Consider the following 19,040-nt stretch of genomic DNA (forward strand, 5'->3'; position numbering starts at 1 on the left):
AAAGGAAATAAGGAAGGGAGAAAGGAAGAAAGGGAAGGAGGGAAGGAAGGGGGAGGAGGGAAGGAAAGAAATGGAAGAAAGTAATGAAAGAGGGGCCGGAGAGATAGCATGGAGGTAAGATGTTTGCCTTGCATGAAGGACAGTGGTTTGAATCCCGGCATCCCATATGGTCCCCCGAGCCTGCCAGGAGCAATTTCTGAGCATAGAGCCAGGAGGAACCCCTGAGCACTGCTGGGTGTGACCCAAAAACCAAAAACAAAACAAAACAAAAAAAAAGAAAGTAATGAAAGAAAAAAAGAAAGGAAGTAGGGTGGAAGGAAGGAAGAAAGGAAGGAAGGAAGGAAGGAAGGAAGGAAGGAAGGAAGGAAGGAAGGAAGGAAGAAGTGAGAGAAAGAAAGAGAAAGAAAAAGAAAGAAAGAAAGAGAAAGAAAGAAAGAAAGAAAGAAGGAAGGAAGGAAGGAAGGAAGGAAGGAAGGAAGGAAGGAAGGAAAGAAAGAATAAAGAAAGAAAGAGAGAGAGAGAGAAAGAAAGAAAGAAAGAAAGAAAGGAAGGAAGGAAGGAAGGAAGGAAGGAAGGAAGGAAGGAAGGAAGGAAGAAGTGAGAGAAAGAGAAAGAAAAAGAGAAAGAAAGAAAGAGAGAGAGAGAGAAAGAAAGAAAGAAAGAAAGAAAGAAAGAAAGAAAGAAAGAAAGAAAGAAAGAAAGAAAGAAAGAAAGAAAGAAAGAAGGCAGGAAGGAAGGAAGAGAAAGAAAGAAAGAAAGAAAGAAAGAAAGAAAGAAAGAAAGAAAGAAAGAAAGAAAGAAAGAAAGAAAGAAAGAAAGAAAGAAAGAAAGAAAGAAAGAAAGAAAGAAAGAAAGAAAGAAAGAAGGAAAGAAGGAAAGAAGGAAAGAAGGAAAGAAGGAAAGAAGGAAAGAAGGAAAGAAGGAAAGAAAGAAAGAAAGAAAGAAAGAAAGAAAGAAAGAAAGAAAGAAAGAAAGAAAGAAAGAAAGAAAGAAAGAAAGAAAGAAAGAAAGAAAGAAAGAAAGAAAGAAAGAAAGAAAGAAAGAAAGAAAGAAAGAAAGAGGAAGGAAGGAAGGAAGGAAGGAAGGAAGGAAGGAAGGAAGGAAGGAAGGAAGGAAGGAAGGAAGGAAGGAAGGAAGGAAGGAAGAAACAAAGAAACAAAGAAACAAAGAAACAAAGAAAGATTGACCAAGTACAATTCATTATAGGTATGCAAGCACACTTTAACATGTACAAAAATCAAGCAATGCCGCATCAAGACAAGAGACTGAAACATTATTTCAACAGACACAAAGCTTCTGAAAATATTTAACACCTGTTAATGATAAAAGCTACAAATAAAAAAGGAGTAAAAAGAAATTTCTACATAGGAAAAGCCAATGAGGTATCACCTCACATCTTGAATAATAACCTAAATGAAAAAGACAAGAAACTAGAAGTTCTAGTAAAGGTGTGGAGTAAAAGGGAATTCTAAGTCATTATTGGTAAGAATGTTACTTTATAGTTCTTACAGAAAATAATATGCATATTTCTCAAATATACATTAAGAGTAGAGATAATATAGTAGATAGGGCATTTGCCTTGCATGTGCCTGATCCAGGTTCTATCCTGGCACCACAGATGATCCCCAAGCCCTGCCAAGAATGATCCCTAATTCCAAAGCCAAGAGTAAACTCCGAATACACTTGGGCATGGCCAGAATAAATTTTAAAATCTATTATATGGTTCAGTTATTCCACTACTAAGTATCTGATGAACAACAATAAAAAGGTTCTACAAATTCAAAATTTGCACTCCTATAGTTACTGCAGAACTACTTATAATAGGCAAGATCTGAAAAAAAAATTCCCAATGATGGATAAGTGGATTTAAAGAAAAAAAGGTAAAATATACACAGTGCTATACACCTCAGCGTAAAAAAATGAACTCTACAGCCTTTTCTCTACAATACAGATAGAACTGGAAGGAGTCCTATCAAGTGAAATGTGAGAATGAAACAAATATTGGATAATTTCATTCATATGTGAAAGAAGTAAACAGATAATATTCAGTAAGTACAAAACCTCTGACTGACCACAGGAATTGAAGACATGGCTAGGCTGAGATAGTAAAAGGAGGAGGTCAATGAACTGTGGTAGGAAACAGGCAATTCAGTTTTGGGCACAATGTGGTAGTACTGTATCCTTAAAACATATGTCCATTTATAGTCTTACAAATACTACTTCAATAAAAAAATATTAAGGCCCTATTTACTAATGTCAAAGCCAAACTTCATTCCAGATGCTAAACTCATTTTAGACTTTGAAAAAGTTCCCACTGGACTGAGACCCCTCCCCCCCCCATGCCAGACTGGTCTTCAGAGCCAGGCCTGGTAAATCGGGCCCTGGTAGAGGGTAGGGAGAGAAACTCCTCTCCTATGCATACTGGACCCCATTCAGGAGTTCTTTTCTTACTAGTATTCATTTTCAAAAGCACAGGGGTGCAAATGCGCCTGCACGACATATATACTTTTTAACAACACCCAAAAATGTTCTTAATTCTCGACTGTTTCTAGGGGAAAAAATGGAATGCCCTAGATTTGGAGGATAATATTCAAACAGATCTCTAAAATCAGTGTATATGTAGACGTGACTTTGTATACAGTGGTCCACTCTGACTGCCAAGCCTAATCCATAAACAATTCATCTATAAAATGTATATAGCCCCTCTGATATATTTCCCTTCCCCCACACCAGAGCCGCTTCTACTCCCTCATCTCCCAATCCGGATTCGTTATCTTCCCCTTAATTAATCCTCTTTACCTCAGTTCTTAACTTGTTAGGCACCAAGACTGACCTCCTGCCCCAACAGATTCTGCCCTTTCACACACCCCTACAAAGCTCATTATTACTCCTTAACTCTCTCACCCCCATCCATCAGTACCCCACATTTACCCTTTTTAACTTCAGTACTACACAGTCCTAATCACAGACTAAAGTCGTGCATTGGAATTAACAACCCCCAACTATTTCAAAAGACATAAAATGAACACAAATGTCTTTTGAATATTTTATGTGTATTTTCTTTAACAGCTATAACTCTTTCTAAATATTCTTTTACAGTGACGATTCTACCCACTTTTTTATCTTGTCTTCTCTTTGTGAGCTGTTCAATAAGGAATTTTGGTGAAAGAGTCCCTCAGTTTAATGCTTATGATTGAACCATGTCATGGGGATTGTTGGACTTGTTCTTATGGCCCCCATATGCGCCAATAACGCCACGTGGCATTGTTCCTTGTTTGCATAGGCACATTAAAATGGGAAAATACTATAAATAAGTTCTTAACTAATAGAGATTGGAACACACAAATCTCGTAGTGCGATGGGACCTTATACTCTGCACATTGATATAATGACCTGGCACAGGCCTCAGAAGAATGGGCATCCTCCATTCACCCATGAATCAGGGAAGCTATCTACGAAACATCCAAAGTTTTTTATAACAACACCTAGAAGCAATCCTCTACCAGGGAAGACCCTACCACTGCTCTGACATCAACCTGCTCAAAAGAGATTTTCCTTAACACTAAGAAGACTTGACAACAACAACGACCTGCTTACAGGACAGGGCTCTCTGCATTGCCCTTTAATTGTGAGATGAAACGAGAGGACACTCTGCACCATCCTGACTGCAATGTGGGATATGCAGATTCTAGGATCTTTAATACAGAAACATGATACCAACAACAGAGACTGTGTGAAAAATACAAGTGTATTGGCACTACAGACAATGACTTGGATTGGACAAACTAGTTTGCCTGGAGCCTAGAGTTGGTCTTATGCCAGGAAACTTCAGGGTTAGGCTAGCCAAGGCTTTTCCTTTCCATGTCCCTCATATTTTGGTGGGCCTATGCAAACAATAATTGCCACTCAAACACCGTTTTTACTGTGCTCCTTTGACTCTAATCCTTAAGAAAAACAACCCACTTAAACTTTTGAGGTTAACTTAAACTAATATGCATGTGCATGGAAATGTAAAAAAGTACTCTGCCTTCAATTTTTAAGGAGTTACATAAGTTTTATGTCTTTAGATTGCTTTGTGTGCTGCTAAGAAATATTATGTATTACAATCTGGGGACTTGAGGGACAAAGTAATTGTACATGGGTTCTGTTTTATTTTTCTTAATGTTCTTTGGCTGAAAGTTCGTAAGATATCAGCAATGGGACTACTGAAAATTCTGTTTATGGGTGATTGTCCTTCCACTCTAACTTTACCTTGTCCTCTTTCTTTGCATCTTTGTTCTCATAATTAAAAAAATTTTAAAAAAAGTCCCCACTTTTGCACATATTTATTGATCCACTGAACAACTATTTATGGGCATATAGTATGTGTAAGAAAACATACCATCTAGTCAGTTTCCCATTTCCTCTAAGAAAACAGAAAAAATATTATAGGAATAGATACAGTGATAATCTGATATCTTCTATAGTCTGAAATCATTTTCTGGCTCCTATAAAAACAATCACAATTAATTATATAATATCTTCTGTATAACACATCTTACTGGCAAACGGTGTCAGCTTGGTTTGATTTCTTTTCAACTGCCAGAGCCAAACAAAATTCTTTACCTTGCTATGGTAATGCTTTTCTCAAGAGATAATCATATCATAGTTCATCATACTCAAACAAGTTCTTTTGTTTTTGTTTTTGGGCCACAGCGAGTGATGCTCAGTAGTTACTTCTAGCTATGTGCTCAGAAATCACTCCTGACTTTGTGGGACCATATGGGATGCCTGGGGATTGAACTGTGGTCTGTCCTAGGCTAGCACCTGCAAGGCGCCTTACTGCTTGCGTCAACACTCGGGCCCCTCAAGTTTCTAATGGTTAATAAGTATAGTGTATAAAATAAAAATATATATATTCAATAGTTGAGCTTCCACCTTCAACACTAAATTTGCTTCCCCAAATATAAAGACTATTAATAATGGGAAAAAAAATAAAAGGAAGTTTTCACTGAGACCTTTGCCTGGAATAAGATTCCAAAAAAGAAAGTCTCCTTCAATAGTCATATAGATACAGAATTATAAAGCATATTTATAATTATAAATCATTTACACCATAATCAAATTATATAATAGATGAATAGACAGTATACAGTATTCAGACAATGGTGTATCATTTAGTGCTAAAAAGATATGGGAGGGCTATAGAAATTATACAGGAGAAAAGAAAAATATTTGCCTTATATGTGAAAAATACTATTTTGAACATCCAACACCCCATATAAACTGGTTACTAGATCCCCACCAAGGGTTATCCCTGAGCATAAAGTAAGAAATCACCCCTAAGCATAACAGGATGTGGCCAAAACTCCTGCTCCATCAATAAAGTAAAATATATGCAGTTGATATAAATACATATTACTAATTCAAAGAGTTGAATTTTTAAAGGCTCTCAACTATATAATTCCAGTTATATAATATCCTGAAAAACTATAAAAACAGCAGTAAGAATTGCATGGTTTGGGAGAATAAAGTAACAGATGAACAGAATGGGGCACAAAGAATTTTAAGGACAATAAAACTATTACACATAATATGTTGGTGGGAACATCATTTTTCTACAACTCTTAAAGTGCATATAAATAAGATGAAACCTGTGGATTTTGGTACCAAGTGTTAAAGTAGATATTTAATGTACCACTTTTAAGAGACTAATTTTGGTACCAAGTGTTAAAGTAGATATTTAATGTACCACTTTTAAGAGACTGATGATGAGAAAATTTATACAGATGTGAATTACAGTAGACAAACAGAAAATCTCTAAAACATCTTCACAACTGTGTAAAGAATCAAACTGTTATAATAATCCATTTTAAGTTAAATTCTACTATGATATTAATACTTAAAATGATCTGATAAAAATGACTGAGTTTATTTTATTAATTCTAGTTATTGAGATTTCTCCTGTGTTCCATCCCAAAAGCAAAAGATAAAGAAGAAAAGTGCCATTCTTTAAATGTTTAATACAGCAACAGAAATATTTTCTATGGATATTTATAGACTATCCACTCTGACTCTCAGATAATGCATTCAGGGTCTGTAGAAAAGTGCCACACCCGATACCACCTCCATTCACTGCAATCAACCAACCTGAGAAAGTTACTACAATATGGCAAAAGAAATTTGCAAAAAGAGTAAAGGTAAAGAGAGGAAATAACCTGGATTGTCCAGATGTGCTCACCTAATCAGTTTAGTTTTTAAGAGTGTAAACAAAAGACAGAAGAGGAGGCTAGGTATTGGCAGCATGAGAAAAGTTCTAGTGCATTGCTAATTTTGTAATCTTTGTTAAGAAACCTAATGAAGTCATTAGGAGCAAGAGGCAGCAAGGAACAGGCTTAAAACTAAGAAAGTAAATTCAGTCAAACATGATTAAATGAAGAAATAGGGTTTTCCCTAGTGGATTCCAAAAAGACTCTTGACTTCTATTTTGATTTCTGTCTGTTGAAATCTGCTATATCTCTGATTTGCAGAATTCTAAGACACTTAAGTTGAACAGATTTAAACCATTAACTCTGCATTAAACTGCAGGAGAAGACAGGCAGTGCAGGGGTTAGGATACATCTTTCTGAGCACAACAGGGTAGCCTAAAGGATCTCCAGCACATGAAGATCCCCATGCACTTTGGGATAGCCTTTAAGATAGGATCCCCAGCAGTTCAGGGTCACCAAGCACTTTGGGATTGCCTGAGTGATCCCCAGCACCACCGGTCCAAGCAACATCCTTGGGCATCTGCACTCAAACATGAGCCAGGTAGGCCCACAAAAACTAGAAGTCCATCCCAAGCTCCCTTGCCAACCAAAAAAATAAAAAGTCAGAGTATTATCAGGAAACAAAGAGTGATATAGTACTGGGTATTATAGATTTAAAAATAGGTCATGACTCTTTTCCTTAACAAAAACGAATCTTCATTTTATCTCTATTCCTTCTCATTCCCAAGTATCAGATAAAAGTTATCAAACTAACTCAAAATATGACACTTGTCTGAGAAAGTGACAGCAACTGTACTAATGTAAAATAAACTATAATTAAAACTCTAGTATAACGTCAAACAATAAAATTTATTTTCTATAAAATTCTTACACAGGTATTCCGGACATTTTAAGCAGAATTCTTTCAAAAATGCACTTGCTTTCAAATCATATGTTCTAATTTCAATATCAGTACCCAAACCTAAGACATCAAGTTCTAACACAGGCAGATCACTATCTCCAACCAAGCGACAAAACTGAATCAAAACCTGCAGGAAAAAGAAAAATACAATCAATCTAAGGAAAAACATTGTTTTTGTGGATAGTGGCAATATATATGCTAGATGAGATATACATAAAATTATATATTTATTCTTATTTTATATTATGTTATTTTATACATTTATATTACATAAATTTTGGAGATGTATCTTACAGAAATCTTATAAAATACACAGTAAGTCCTTTTATAATATATATGCTATAGTAATCACAATGTATAATTTAAATAATTCCTTTTTGTTTTGTTTTAGTTTGAGGTCCAGACTTGGCAATATTCAGGGCTTATTCCTAATTCTGTGTGCAGGGGTCTCTTCTGGCAAGTTCAGAGGACCATATTTGGACCCAGTAAATGAACCTGGTTCTGTTATATAAGACAAGAGCCTTTTGTATTTTCTATTCAGCCCCTAAACACTTAATTTTTAATCAACGAAGTTAGTATTCAAAGTAAAGAGTAACACACAACATCATCTGGATTTAGCTTAAACAAAATTAAAACAAGTATGCCCATTTGCAATGAACTGATGATACTCTGGACACAAGATATTTAAATATGCCACATTAATATTACCATGGTACCTACCTCTGGCACTTCAAATCTCATTTTACACTGAGTCATATTTTTTAAACATTCTGTCTTTGGAAGTTTTCTCTGTTGATTACTTTTTTTTCTGGTTGGAAGCATAAAAGGCTCATCCAAGGGAAAGGAAGGTGCATCATAAAACTCCTCCTCTGAATCTGAAACATTAAATAGTTCATCAAACTAATGATTTAGGAATTATTTCAAAATTTTTCTTAAATAGAATACTAAAACAAAAATCTCAAAAGCTAAATATAAAGATTAAAAATAAATAGAAAAGGAATACAAAATTTGTTTGATTAATACTCAATAGTTTAAAAAAAGCCTGAAAAATAAAAAAATACTATTCTCAGCTTATAGATATCACCTCTTATTTTTTATTTATTTTTATTAATATCTTTATTTAAACACCTTAATTACAAATATGATTGTAGTTGGGTTTCAGTCATGTAAAGACCACCACCCTTCACAATTGCAACATTCCCACCACCAATGTCCCAAAACTCCCTCCTCCCCACCCCCACCTGTACTCTAGACAGGCTTTCCTCATCCCTCGTTCACTCACATTGCTATGATAGTTCTCAGTGTAGTTACTTCTCTAACTGCACTCACCACTCTGTGTGAGCTTCATGGAGTGAGCTCGAGCTTCCAACCCTCCTCTCTTTGTCTCTGAGGATTATTGCAAAAATATCTTTTATTTTTCTTAAAAACCATAGATGAGTCAGACTATGCTGGTCTTTCTCCCTTTGACGTATTTCACTCAGCATAATAGATTCCATGTACATACATGTATAGGAAAATTTCATAACTTCATCTCTCCTGACGGCTGCATAATATTCCATTGTGTATATGTACCACAGTTTCTTTAGCCATTCATCTATTGAAGGGCATCTTGATTGTTTCCAGAGTCTGGCTATCATAAATAGTGCTGCGATGCAATGAATATAGGTGTGAGGAAGGGATTTTTGTATTGTATTTTTGTGTTCCTAGGGTATATCCTAGGAGTTATAGCTGGATCGTATGGGAGCTCAATTTCCAGGTTTTGGAGGAATCTCCTTATCGCTTTCCATAAAGGTTGGACTTGACAGCATTCCCACCAGCAGTGAATAAGAGCTCCTTTCTCTCCACATCCCCGCCAGCACTGCTTGTTCTCATTCTTTGTGATGTACGCCAATCTAGGTGGCGTGAGATGGTACCTAATAGTTGTTTTGATTTGCATCTCCCTGATGATTAGTGATGTGGAGCATTTTTTCATGTGTCTTTTGGCCATTTGTATTTCTTCTTTATCAAAGTGTCTGTTCATTTCTACTCCGTATTTTTTGATGAGACTAGATTTTTTTTCTTGTAAAGTTCTGTCAGTGTCTTGTATATTTTTGATATTAGCCCCTTATCTGATGTGTATTGGGTGAACAGTTTCTCCCACCCAGTTGGTGGCTCTTGTATCCTGGGCACTATTTTCTTTGAGGTGCAACTTAATATATTCCCATCTGTTTATCTCTGCTTCCACTTCTTTGGAGAGTGCTGTTTCCTCCTTAAACATGCCTTTAGTCTCAATGTCATGGAGTGTTTTACTTACATGTTGTTCCATATACCTTATGGTCTCAGGATTGATATCAAGGTCTTTAATCCATTTGGATTTAACCTTTTGTACATGCTGTTGAGGGTCTGCATTTGTTTTTTTGCAAGTGGCTAACCAAATGTGTCAATACAACCTGTTGAAGAGGCTTTCCTTGCTCCATTTAGGATTTCTTGCTCCTTTATCAAAAAGTAGGCGATTTTATGTCTGGGGAACATTCTCTGAGTACTCAAGCCTATTCCACTGATCTGAGGGTCTCTCTATATTCCAATACCATGCTGTTTTGATAACTATTGCTTTGTAATACAGTTTAAACTTTGAGAAAGTAATGCCTCCCATATTCCTTTCCCCAAGGAGTGCTTTAGCTATTTGAGGGTGTTTATTGTTCCAAATGAATTTCAGAAGTATTTGATCCACTTCTTTGAAGTATGTCATGGGTATTTTTAGAGGAATTGCATTAAATCTGTACAATGCTTTGGGGAGTATTGCCATTTTAATGATGTTACTCCTACCAATCCCTGAGCAGGGTATCTGTTTCCATTTCCCAGTGTCCTCTCTTAATTTTTGCAGCAGTGTTTTATAGTTTTCTTAGTATAGGTTCTTCCCATCTTTAGTCAAATTGACTCCAAGATATTTGAGTTTGTGTGGCACTAATGTGAATGGGGTTGTTTCCTGAATGTCCATTTCTTTCCTATCATTATTGGTGTATAAAAAGGCCATTGATATTTTTGTGTTAATTTTGAAGCCTGCCACCTTGCTATATGAATCTATCGTCTCTAGAAGCTTTTTGGTAGAATCTTTAGGGTTTTCTAAGTAGAGTATCATGTCATCTGCAAATAGTGAGAGCTTGACTTCTTCCTTTCCTATCTGGATTCCCTTGATCTTTTTCTTGCCTAATTGCTATTACAAGTACTTCCAATACTATGTTGAATAGCAGTAGTGAGAGCGGACATCCCTGTCTTGTACCAGAATTGAGAGGAATGGCTTTTAGTTTTTTTCATTGACAATGATATTTGCCATTGGCTTGTGGTAGATGACCTTAACTATATTGAGAAGTGTTCCTTTCATTCCCATTTTGCTGATAGTTTTTATCAAGAATGGGGGTTGGACCTTATCAAATGCTTTCTCTGCATCTATTAATATGATCATGTAAATTTTATTTTTCTTGTTGTTGATATTGTGTATTATGTCAATAGATTTATGGATGTTAAACCATCCTTACATTCCTGGGAAGAAACCTAGTTGATCGTAGTGAATGATCTTCTTGATGAGGTACTGTCAGGATTTTTTTGAGGATCTTTGCATCTGTGTTCATCAGGATACTGGTCTGTAATTTTTTTTGGCAGCATCTCTGTCTGGTTTTGATATCAAGGTGATGTTGGCTTCATAAAAGCTATTTGGAACTGTACCCGTTTTTTTCAATTTCATGAAAGAGCCTGGCCAGGATTGGTAGTAGTTCCTCTTGAAAGGTTTGAGAAAATTCATTCATGAATCCATCTGGGCATAGGCTTTTGTTTTTGGGCACAATATCACCTTTTAAAACCATTAGTCTACTTAAAAACTGTTTTGAAAAGTCAACAGCAAATGCAATGAGCCAATGAATCATATATCACAGTGTCAATGGAACAATATACTGACGTTCTCACTAAACTTGAAGAGCAGACAAACTTCATTACAAACTATAAAGGTAAAAGCATATGGTAGGCCCCAATGTGAATTATATTTATTCATGCTTATTGCTGTGTAGAACACTCAGCACTCTGGAGAGAGCCTAAAAGCAGAGGGTTTCAGAGCTACCAGGCACACCACAAGCAGAGGATATGAACTACCTGATACTTTGAATAAAACCCAGAAATTCGCAACATACACATGCACATATACACCCCATTAGATTATGAACATGCTTAGTGTGTACACAATCAGATGAGACATATGACCATTCCATGAGACAAACACAATATACAATCCATCAGATGAAACTCCTACACAGGGTATACACTCTATCAGATAAGCGCAGTGTGTAAACTCCATGATAGATTCAGTGTATACTCCATAAGATGAGATAACACAAACACAGTATATATACTCCAATCATGTATGTAGTGTATACACATCTTTATACAGTATATAAAAAACTTGCTTTACAAGCTGTTGACCCAGGATCTTTCCCTAACCACATATGCTCCCACAATCACTGCCAGAAGCAAGCCCTGAGAACTACATACTATGCAAAAATATTTTTAACTCAGAGTAAAAAAATTTACTATTAAAATTTTTGATATACGTAGTGCATTATAAATTAGATAAACTACAAAGTTTAATGAGAGCTCTTAATTAATAAATCCAGATAATTCTCACACTATTGATACTTTTTAAATATAATTCAATTTTTACATACCAAAAATCCCACTACAAAAATCATCTCTAAGGAGAAAAATATATAACTTTAATAAAAACTTAGTTTCCTATAAGTCAAAAATTACAGAAAACACAAATATCTGCTATTTTCTAATGTTTTCTAAATGATTTAAGAGTACTTTTTTTTTAAGCTTATTTATAATAAGAAACAGTTTGTAAGGCAGATTCATTTTACCTTCTTCAATACATGCAAGTTCCAAGAGAGGAAGTACCATTTGTGGCTTTTGTGTTGTTCCCAAGGAAATGGATCTCTGCATCTGGAACAAAAATAATTTGTTGTCAAACAACACACACACAATGTCTTTTATTTAAAGAGTCAAGGCAATTTGGTTTTTTAAAACCTATGAATTTTAGGGCTGAGAAATAGTATAGGGGAAGTTAAGGTGCTTGCTTTTATCTAGCTGACCCCAGTTCAAAACTCAAGTCCCTACACTGCACATGTTCCGCTGAGTAACACCAGGGTTACTCCTGAGCAGAGTCAGAAACAAGCTTTGACCACCATCTGGCCCAAGCCACCCACCCCCAAATCTTCAGTATTAATTAACTAAGAAAAAATCCAAAGAAAGATATAGAAGTCAATGGCAAAACACTTGCCTTATATTAAGTGAAGCCCTAGATTTGATCTCCAAACACTTCAAAAGAAAATAAAGAAAAAAATAAAGTCTGAATTAGAAAGTATCAGGTGTAATAAATTTCCTCAATGCTGCCAGGTAATGAATAGAAGATATCACTTCAAGACAATGTTTTCATTAAAGTAACCACCTCATAAAACAATAAAAAACCTCAACACTTGTCATTTTATCTTTAATTTAAACACTTTGTAAATCAAGTTTATGATATTTCATGCATACATGGTTTTAACACCAAACCAACCATGGAGTGTCTACTGTCTTCCACCTGTATCTCAAAAGTCCCTCTCACTCAGTCATACCCTAGCTTTGTAGTTCAGTTTATGAACCAGCTCAGTATTTTTCTGTTGCCTTTGGCAATTTGTTCTTACTTTGTATTTTTATAGCCTACAAGAGAAAGACCATTACAGAATGGTAATGGTAATCTGAGCCTTTCCCTCTGACTGCATTATTCAGTATGATAACCATTAGTTCCAACCACATAGCAATGATTTTGTTATTTCATGCAGTTGCATAGTTCAGAGAAACGAGTAGGGAAGATTCCTGCTTCCTTACTCTTTTAAAAGAGATTTTTTTTTAAGAGAAAATACTGGTAGTAATTCTTCCCTGAAGGTTTGCTAGAATACACCAGTTACCCTGTCTGGATCAGAGCCTCTGTTCTTTAGATTTTTAACTACTACTTAAATTCCCTGCTTTATATTAGGCTATTCGGATGTTCTGCATCCTCTGTGTTCACTTTTGGAATATTAGAAGAATCTAATGGTGCATCCATTTCTTATACCCTATTTCCCAAAAACTAAGAGTGTCTTATATTAATTTTTGCTCCCAAAGATGCACTAGGTTTTTCAGGGGATGTCTTATTTTTTCATGAAGAGAATACAGTACATATTTATTGTTAAATGAAAATAAAGGAAATTCATTACCTGTATATGGTATGGTAGTACAGTAGTTGTCAATACAAAAGCCAGTCAGGGCAATCCTAGCAACCAATTTATGGTAAATTAATTTTCATTCAGAGAGAGCCTAGGGAAGCCTTATTTTCAGGGGATGCCTTATATTTCACCCAGTAAGAAATCTGTAAGTAGGTCTTATTTTCAAGGAAACATGGTAGGTACTCCAACTTAGCAGTGCAGAGATGTTCATAGACATCTCTTACTATCTTTTCTATTTCTGATGGTTCTGTTAATCTCTGCCCTTTCTTTACTAGTCTATTTATGTATTTTCTCTTTCTCTTCTCACCCTTCTGAGTGTAGACAAATTGTTTATCTATCTTGTTTATTCCTTTGAAGAACCAGCTTCTGATTTTATTATTTTCTATATCATTAATTTCTACCTTAATTTAAATAATTTCCTTGTACCTACTGACATTGGAATTAGTTTAGAATTAGTTTGTTCTTCTTTTTCTATTTTTTCAAGTCTGTAGTTAGCTCACTGATTTGAGTGTTTAGTATTGTGGGACTGTGCCTGCTATGCTACTTGGTGGGCCATATTCTTCAAGAAATAATTTTTCTTGTGAATTCCTTTTTGATCCAGTTATTTAGAAGCATTTTCTTTAGTTTCCAATGTTAGAGATATTTCTCCTCCTTCTTGTATGTTTTTCATCATACTATTGTGCAGTAAAAAAAATGATTGATATAATTTGTGTGTCTGTAAACTGATGTTTAACTGGGTATACCCCAGTATGGGTTCTATTTTGGAGAATGTTTTATGTATACTAGAAAATAATGCATATTACATTTTGTGGGTGGAGATCTGTATGTACGTATATATATATATATAAATTTATCCTGGTTATTCCAATGCATGTATGTATATGTGTGTATGTATGTATGTATGTATGTATGTATGTATGTATGTATGTATATGTAAGCCTTACCGCTTGCACCACTGCTATGTTTTTTTTTGTTTTGTTTTGTTTTTTTGCTAGACCTAGCGGCACTCAGGGATTACTTAAATCACTCTGAGCAGGGTCAGGAACCATATGGGATGTCGAGGATTGAACCACAATCGGCCACATGAAAGGCAATTGTCTTATCTGTTGTCCTATTGCTCTGGCTTCCACACAGAGTTTAATAGAACAGCATGGTGTTGGAATAGAAACACTCTGATCAATGGAATAGACTTGAATATCCTGAGAAAGATCCTCCAATATATTATAAGTTAATCTTTGATAAAAAAAAAAGCAAGAAATAAAAGTGGGGCAAGAAAAAAACTTTTCAACAAGTGGTGTTCAGAAATCTGTTCTGCAAGAAAAAGTGAATTCAGAACTCTTTTTTTTTTCCCAGGCACACTCTGTGAAGCTCAGGGGTTACTCCTGGCTATGCACTCAGAAATTGCTCCTGGTCTGGGGAGCCATATGGGATGGCGGGGAATCTAACTGTGATCCATCCTAAGCTAGTGCATGCAAGGCAAATGCCTTACAGCATGAGCCACCACTCCAGCCCCACAGACCTTTTTATTACAATGCACAAAAGTAAAATTAAAATGGGTTAAAGACCTTGGTATCAGACCTAAAGCCACATAGTACATAGAGAAAAATGTAAGAACTCTCCACAACATTGAAGCTAAAGGCATCTTAAAGGATGAAATATCACTGGCCAAGCAAGTAAAAGCAAAAGATAAACAAAGGCAACTATATTAAACTAAGAAGTTTCTGCACCTCAAAGGAGATGGTGGCTAGGATATAAAGACTGCCCATGAATTGGGAGAAATCAATCAATACCCAGATGACTAGGGGTTAATATCTAAGATACCTAAGGCACTGTGGGTAGAGCTTAATGAGAAAAAAAGCATTTAACCCCATCAAAAATAGGGAGAATAAATAGAAACTTCCTCAGAAAGGAAATATAAATGGCCAAAAGGCACATTAAAAAAAAGGCCCTATATCATTATCAGGTAATGGCAAATAAAATTAAGCAAGAGAATGGCATCTTCAAGGATGAAAAACCACTGTCCAAGCAAGTGGAAGCAAAGATAAATAAATGAGTAGAAAAATAAACCAAGAAGCTTTTATACTTCAAAAGAAATTGTGTCTAGGATACAATAACTTTATACAGAATGGTGTACCATCAGATACCCATCAGATAAGGGGTTAATATCTTAGCTATACAAAATACTGACAGAACTTAGCAAGATAAAAAACTAACCCCATCCAATAACAGGGAGAAGAAAAGACATTTCTTAAAACAAGAAATACATCTTTATTTATAATCCATATCACTAATCATTATATATGCATATAAAAACAACAAGGAGGTATCATCTCATGCACAGAGACAAGACATCACAAAACAAGACCAGTCAATGCTGGTGTAGATGTGGGGAGAAAGAAACCATCATTTACTGCTGGTAGAAATGTCCAGCCTTTTAGGAAAACAATATGGATATTCTCAAAAAGCTAGATATTAAGCCCCCATATGACCCACCAATACCACTCCTGAAAATATACATCTAGGGACTCAAAAAACACAATGCAGAAAAGGCCTTTGCCCTCCTATATTTGTACCACTATTCATAATAGCCAAAATCTGGGAACATCCCAAGCACCCAAGAACAGACGAATAGATAATGAAACTATGCTTTATCGACGCACTAGACTACTATATAGCTACTACAAAAAATGAAGTCATAAAATTTACTTATACATAGATCTGAAGAATATAATGCTGAGTGAAATGAGTCAGAGGGAGAGGGAAAGACAGAATGATCGTACTCATTTGTGGGATATGAAATAAAGATAATATGATAATAATACCCAAAAATAATAGAGTTGAAGGCCAGGAGGACTATTCTATGGTAGGAAGCTTGCTACTAAGAGAAGGAAGTGCAATTAGGGCAATGAAGGGACAACTATAACAATGATAGCTGGAAATTATCACTCTGGTCAAAAACTGAGTGCTGAAAAGAGGTAAAGTGATATGCATTATATACCTTCAGTAACAATATTGCCAACCACGGTGCCTAAAAGTAAGGAGAGAGACAGAGACAGAGATCAAGAAAGAGAGGGAAAGAGAGAGATGTCCACCATAGAAGCAGATTGTGTGGGAGGGCAGGTTGGAAATGAACACTGATGGCTGGAAATGTGTACTAGTGAGTGAGGTAATGAGTGTTGGAATAATGTGTGACTGAAAACCATTAATGAACAACTTTTACCTATGCATTCCTGATGGTCCATTTAAAATTTTACTCTTTTTCAAGGTAAGTGCAAACTCACTGCAAGCAGACATAGTGACAGTTTTTTTTAAATAATATTTTATATAAGCATAACCATTACAAACATGTTTGTAGTTGGATTTCAGTCATTAAAAAAAACACCGAGCTCAGAATTTTATTAAAAACTGTCTAAAGTCAATTGAAAAATGGTGATATCATTCACATCAATTCATATCAATAAGGACTAAATTATCAGTAGACTAAAGTTCCCTATCAAAAGGCAGAACATAGCTGCATGAATTAACAAAATTTAGGGACTGGAGAGACAGTATGGAGGTAAGGCATTTGCCTTTCATGCAGAAGGACAGTGGTTCAAATCCCAGCATCCCATATGGTCCCCTGTGCTTGCCAGGGGTGATTTCTGAGAAGAAGGAGAAGGAGAAGGAAAAGAAGGAGAAAGAGAAAGAGAAGGAGGAGGAGGAGGAGGAAGAGGAGTAATCATGTTTGCTCTATCAAAAAAGCAGCTCATAGATTCACTGACATTATTTATTATTTGTTGTCTTCTATTACATTGGATTCTGCTACAATTTTTATTATGTCTTGTGCTTTACTTAATTTGGAATTCATTTTATGTCTGTTATGGAGTGTCTCGAGCTGTGAGGTTATGTCATTTACTTGTGCTGCTTCTTTTTTTCCTGGTGTTTGAGTTTTCATTCTATTCTGTTTGGAGTACCATATTTTCCGACATATAAGACAACTGGGCGTATAAGACGACCCCCTAATTTTAGACTTCCTCTCTGAATCTGGCCAATCTGAGCAGGCTTTATACAGTGTAGATTTGGGTACAGAACAATTTATAATTTGCATGCGTAAAAAGCCTGCTTTGATTGGCTGAGTTAGAGAAGTGGTCCGAGCAGCCTTGCAGTGATTGGTGCAGGATCGAGTTGGAAAATTCGTTTCTTGGCAACATGCAGACGATTTTCATTTAGCAGCATATCGAAATGTTTTTCAGGTTATACTTGGTGTATAAGACGACCCCCGATTTTCGGTTGACTTTTTTCGTTTCAAGTCATTTTATATGCCGGAAAACATGGTACTGTATTTTCTGGCATAGATGACACCCTACTTTTCCTGTTAAAATATAGTTTGGTCTATATTGACCTTATAAGACTACCTCTCTTTTAACGCACACCAAATGGAATTTTAAAAAAATATAAGTGAAAAAGAGTAGAAACCTTAAAGGTTAGTAGTATATCTTTAATACAGCTAGATTTTGGAGTGCCATCATTTTACATTTGTTATTAGTAGTGAGTGACTGTGATTTTTTTATTGTGATCTACACTGAGAGCAGGGAGAGGGTGCTCCTCCAAGAGCAGCTAGCTGGGGTGCAGTGATTAACAAAACAGCTAGGGGGAGACAGAGTGCCTCCACTGTATCCCATAAAAACTGAAGAGAACTGTGCACCCAAAAGCCATATGCCAGCGATGACAGCCGGCAGCTGAATGGGATGCAGCGCTCGGTAACTCAACTCCTCTGCGTGCCCTGAAAGATTAATCAGGACAAGCAGAGGACTAAGTGAAGACACCTGGCAGATGGATGGGATACTGTGGTAAGGGGGGGGGGGAGGATCAATCATCCCTGAAGTTGGAGTAAGTTTCAGCATGTCATATACTGGTGTATAAAATGACCCTGACTTTTAAGAAATATTTCATGGGTTAAAAAGTCATCTTATATGCCAGAAAAATATGGTAATTCATTCATTTCTTAAATTTCTTTTATTAGACCAGCTCCAATTTCTTTCTCAGAGCTCTTACTTCTTTGTTGATGTTTTGATTAATCTTTCCAATGATGACTATGTAGTATTATGTTCTCCCACTACTACTCTGCTACCATTGCTATATTGCTCTTTCATAAGTCTATTAGAAATTACTTCATAAAACTTTGCTGCCCCTTCATTCAGTAAATAATGGTGATGAGATTTAAGTCTTCTTTATTAATTACTTAGCCTGTATTAAAGTCTATTCTGATGTTATCTTTTTTAGCTGAAATGCTATTTGATCCTAAATTACTATGAATGTCCTTTATATCAGTCCTTCATTAAACTATAGGGTTGGTTTCCAGTCATTCACTCTAAGCTTGTATTTATTTATCATGAGTTTAATGTATCTCTAAGACTAGATTTGTTTCCTGATCATCCAGCCACTCTGCACCCTTTTATTGGGGACTTTAGTCCATGAATATCTGGGAAATAATATAAAAAGATTTTTTTGCCAAGTCCAAATGAGGCTTTGTTGCTTATGTTGTTTGATATTTCATTTTTCTATGTGACCTTCCAGTGTTTTGGCCAGAGCTGGATTAGGATGTTTTTAATCCCTATTTCCAATTTGAGTGCAGCATGG

At 35.7% G+C, this 19,040-nt stretch overlaps 1 protein-coding gene across 1 annotated transcript in view; it reads right to left on the reverse strand.

Annotated features, from left to right (window-relative positions):
• The window catches only part of VPS13A (vacuolar protein sorting 13 homolog A), a 260,909-nt gene that overhangs the window by 160,095 nt on the left and 81,774 nt on the right, over positions 1–19,040 (reverse strand). The window contains exons 24-26 of the mRNA XM_049769767.1: positions 12,036–12,117; positions 7,870–8,024; positions 7,120–7,276 (exon numbers count right to left, since the gene is read on the reverse strand). Of these exons, the coding sequence (XP_049625724.1) occupies positions 7,120–7,276; positions 7,870–8,024; positions 12,036–12,117 (394 nt within the window). The remainder of the gene's footprint in view (positions 1–7,119; positions 7,277–7,869; positions 8,025–12,035; positions 12,118–19,040) is intronic.

The sequence above is a fragment of the Suncus etruscus genome, chromosome 3 (genome assembly GCF_024139225.1).
Source record: "Suncus etruscus isolate mSunEtr1 chromosome 3, mSunEtr1.pri.cur, whole genome shotgun sequence".
Taxonomy (NCBI): Eukaryota; Metazoa; Chordata; class Mammalia; order Eulipotyphla; family Soricidae; genus Suncus; species Suncus etruscus.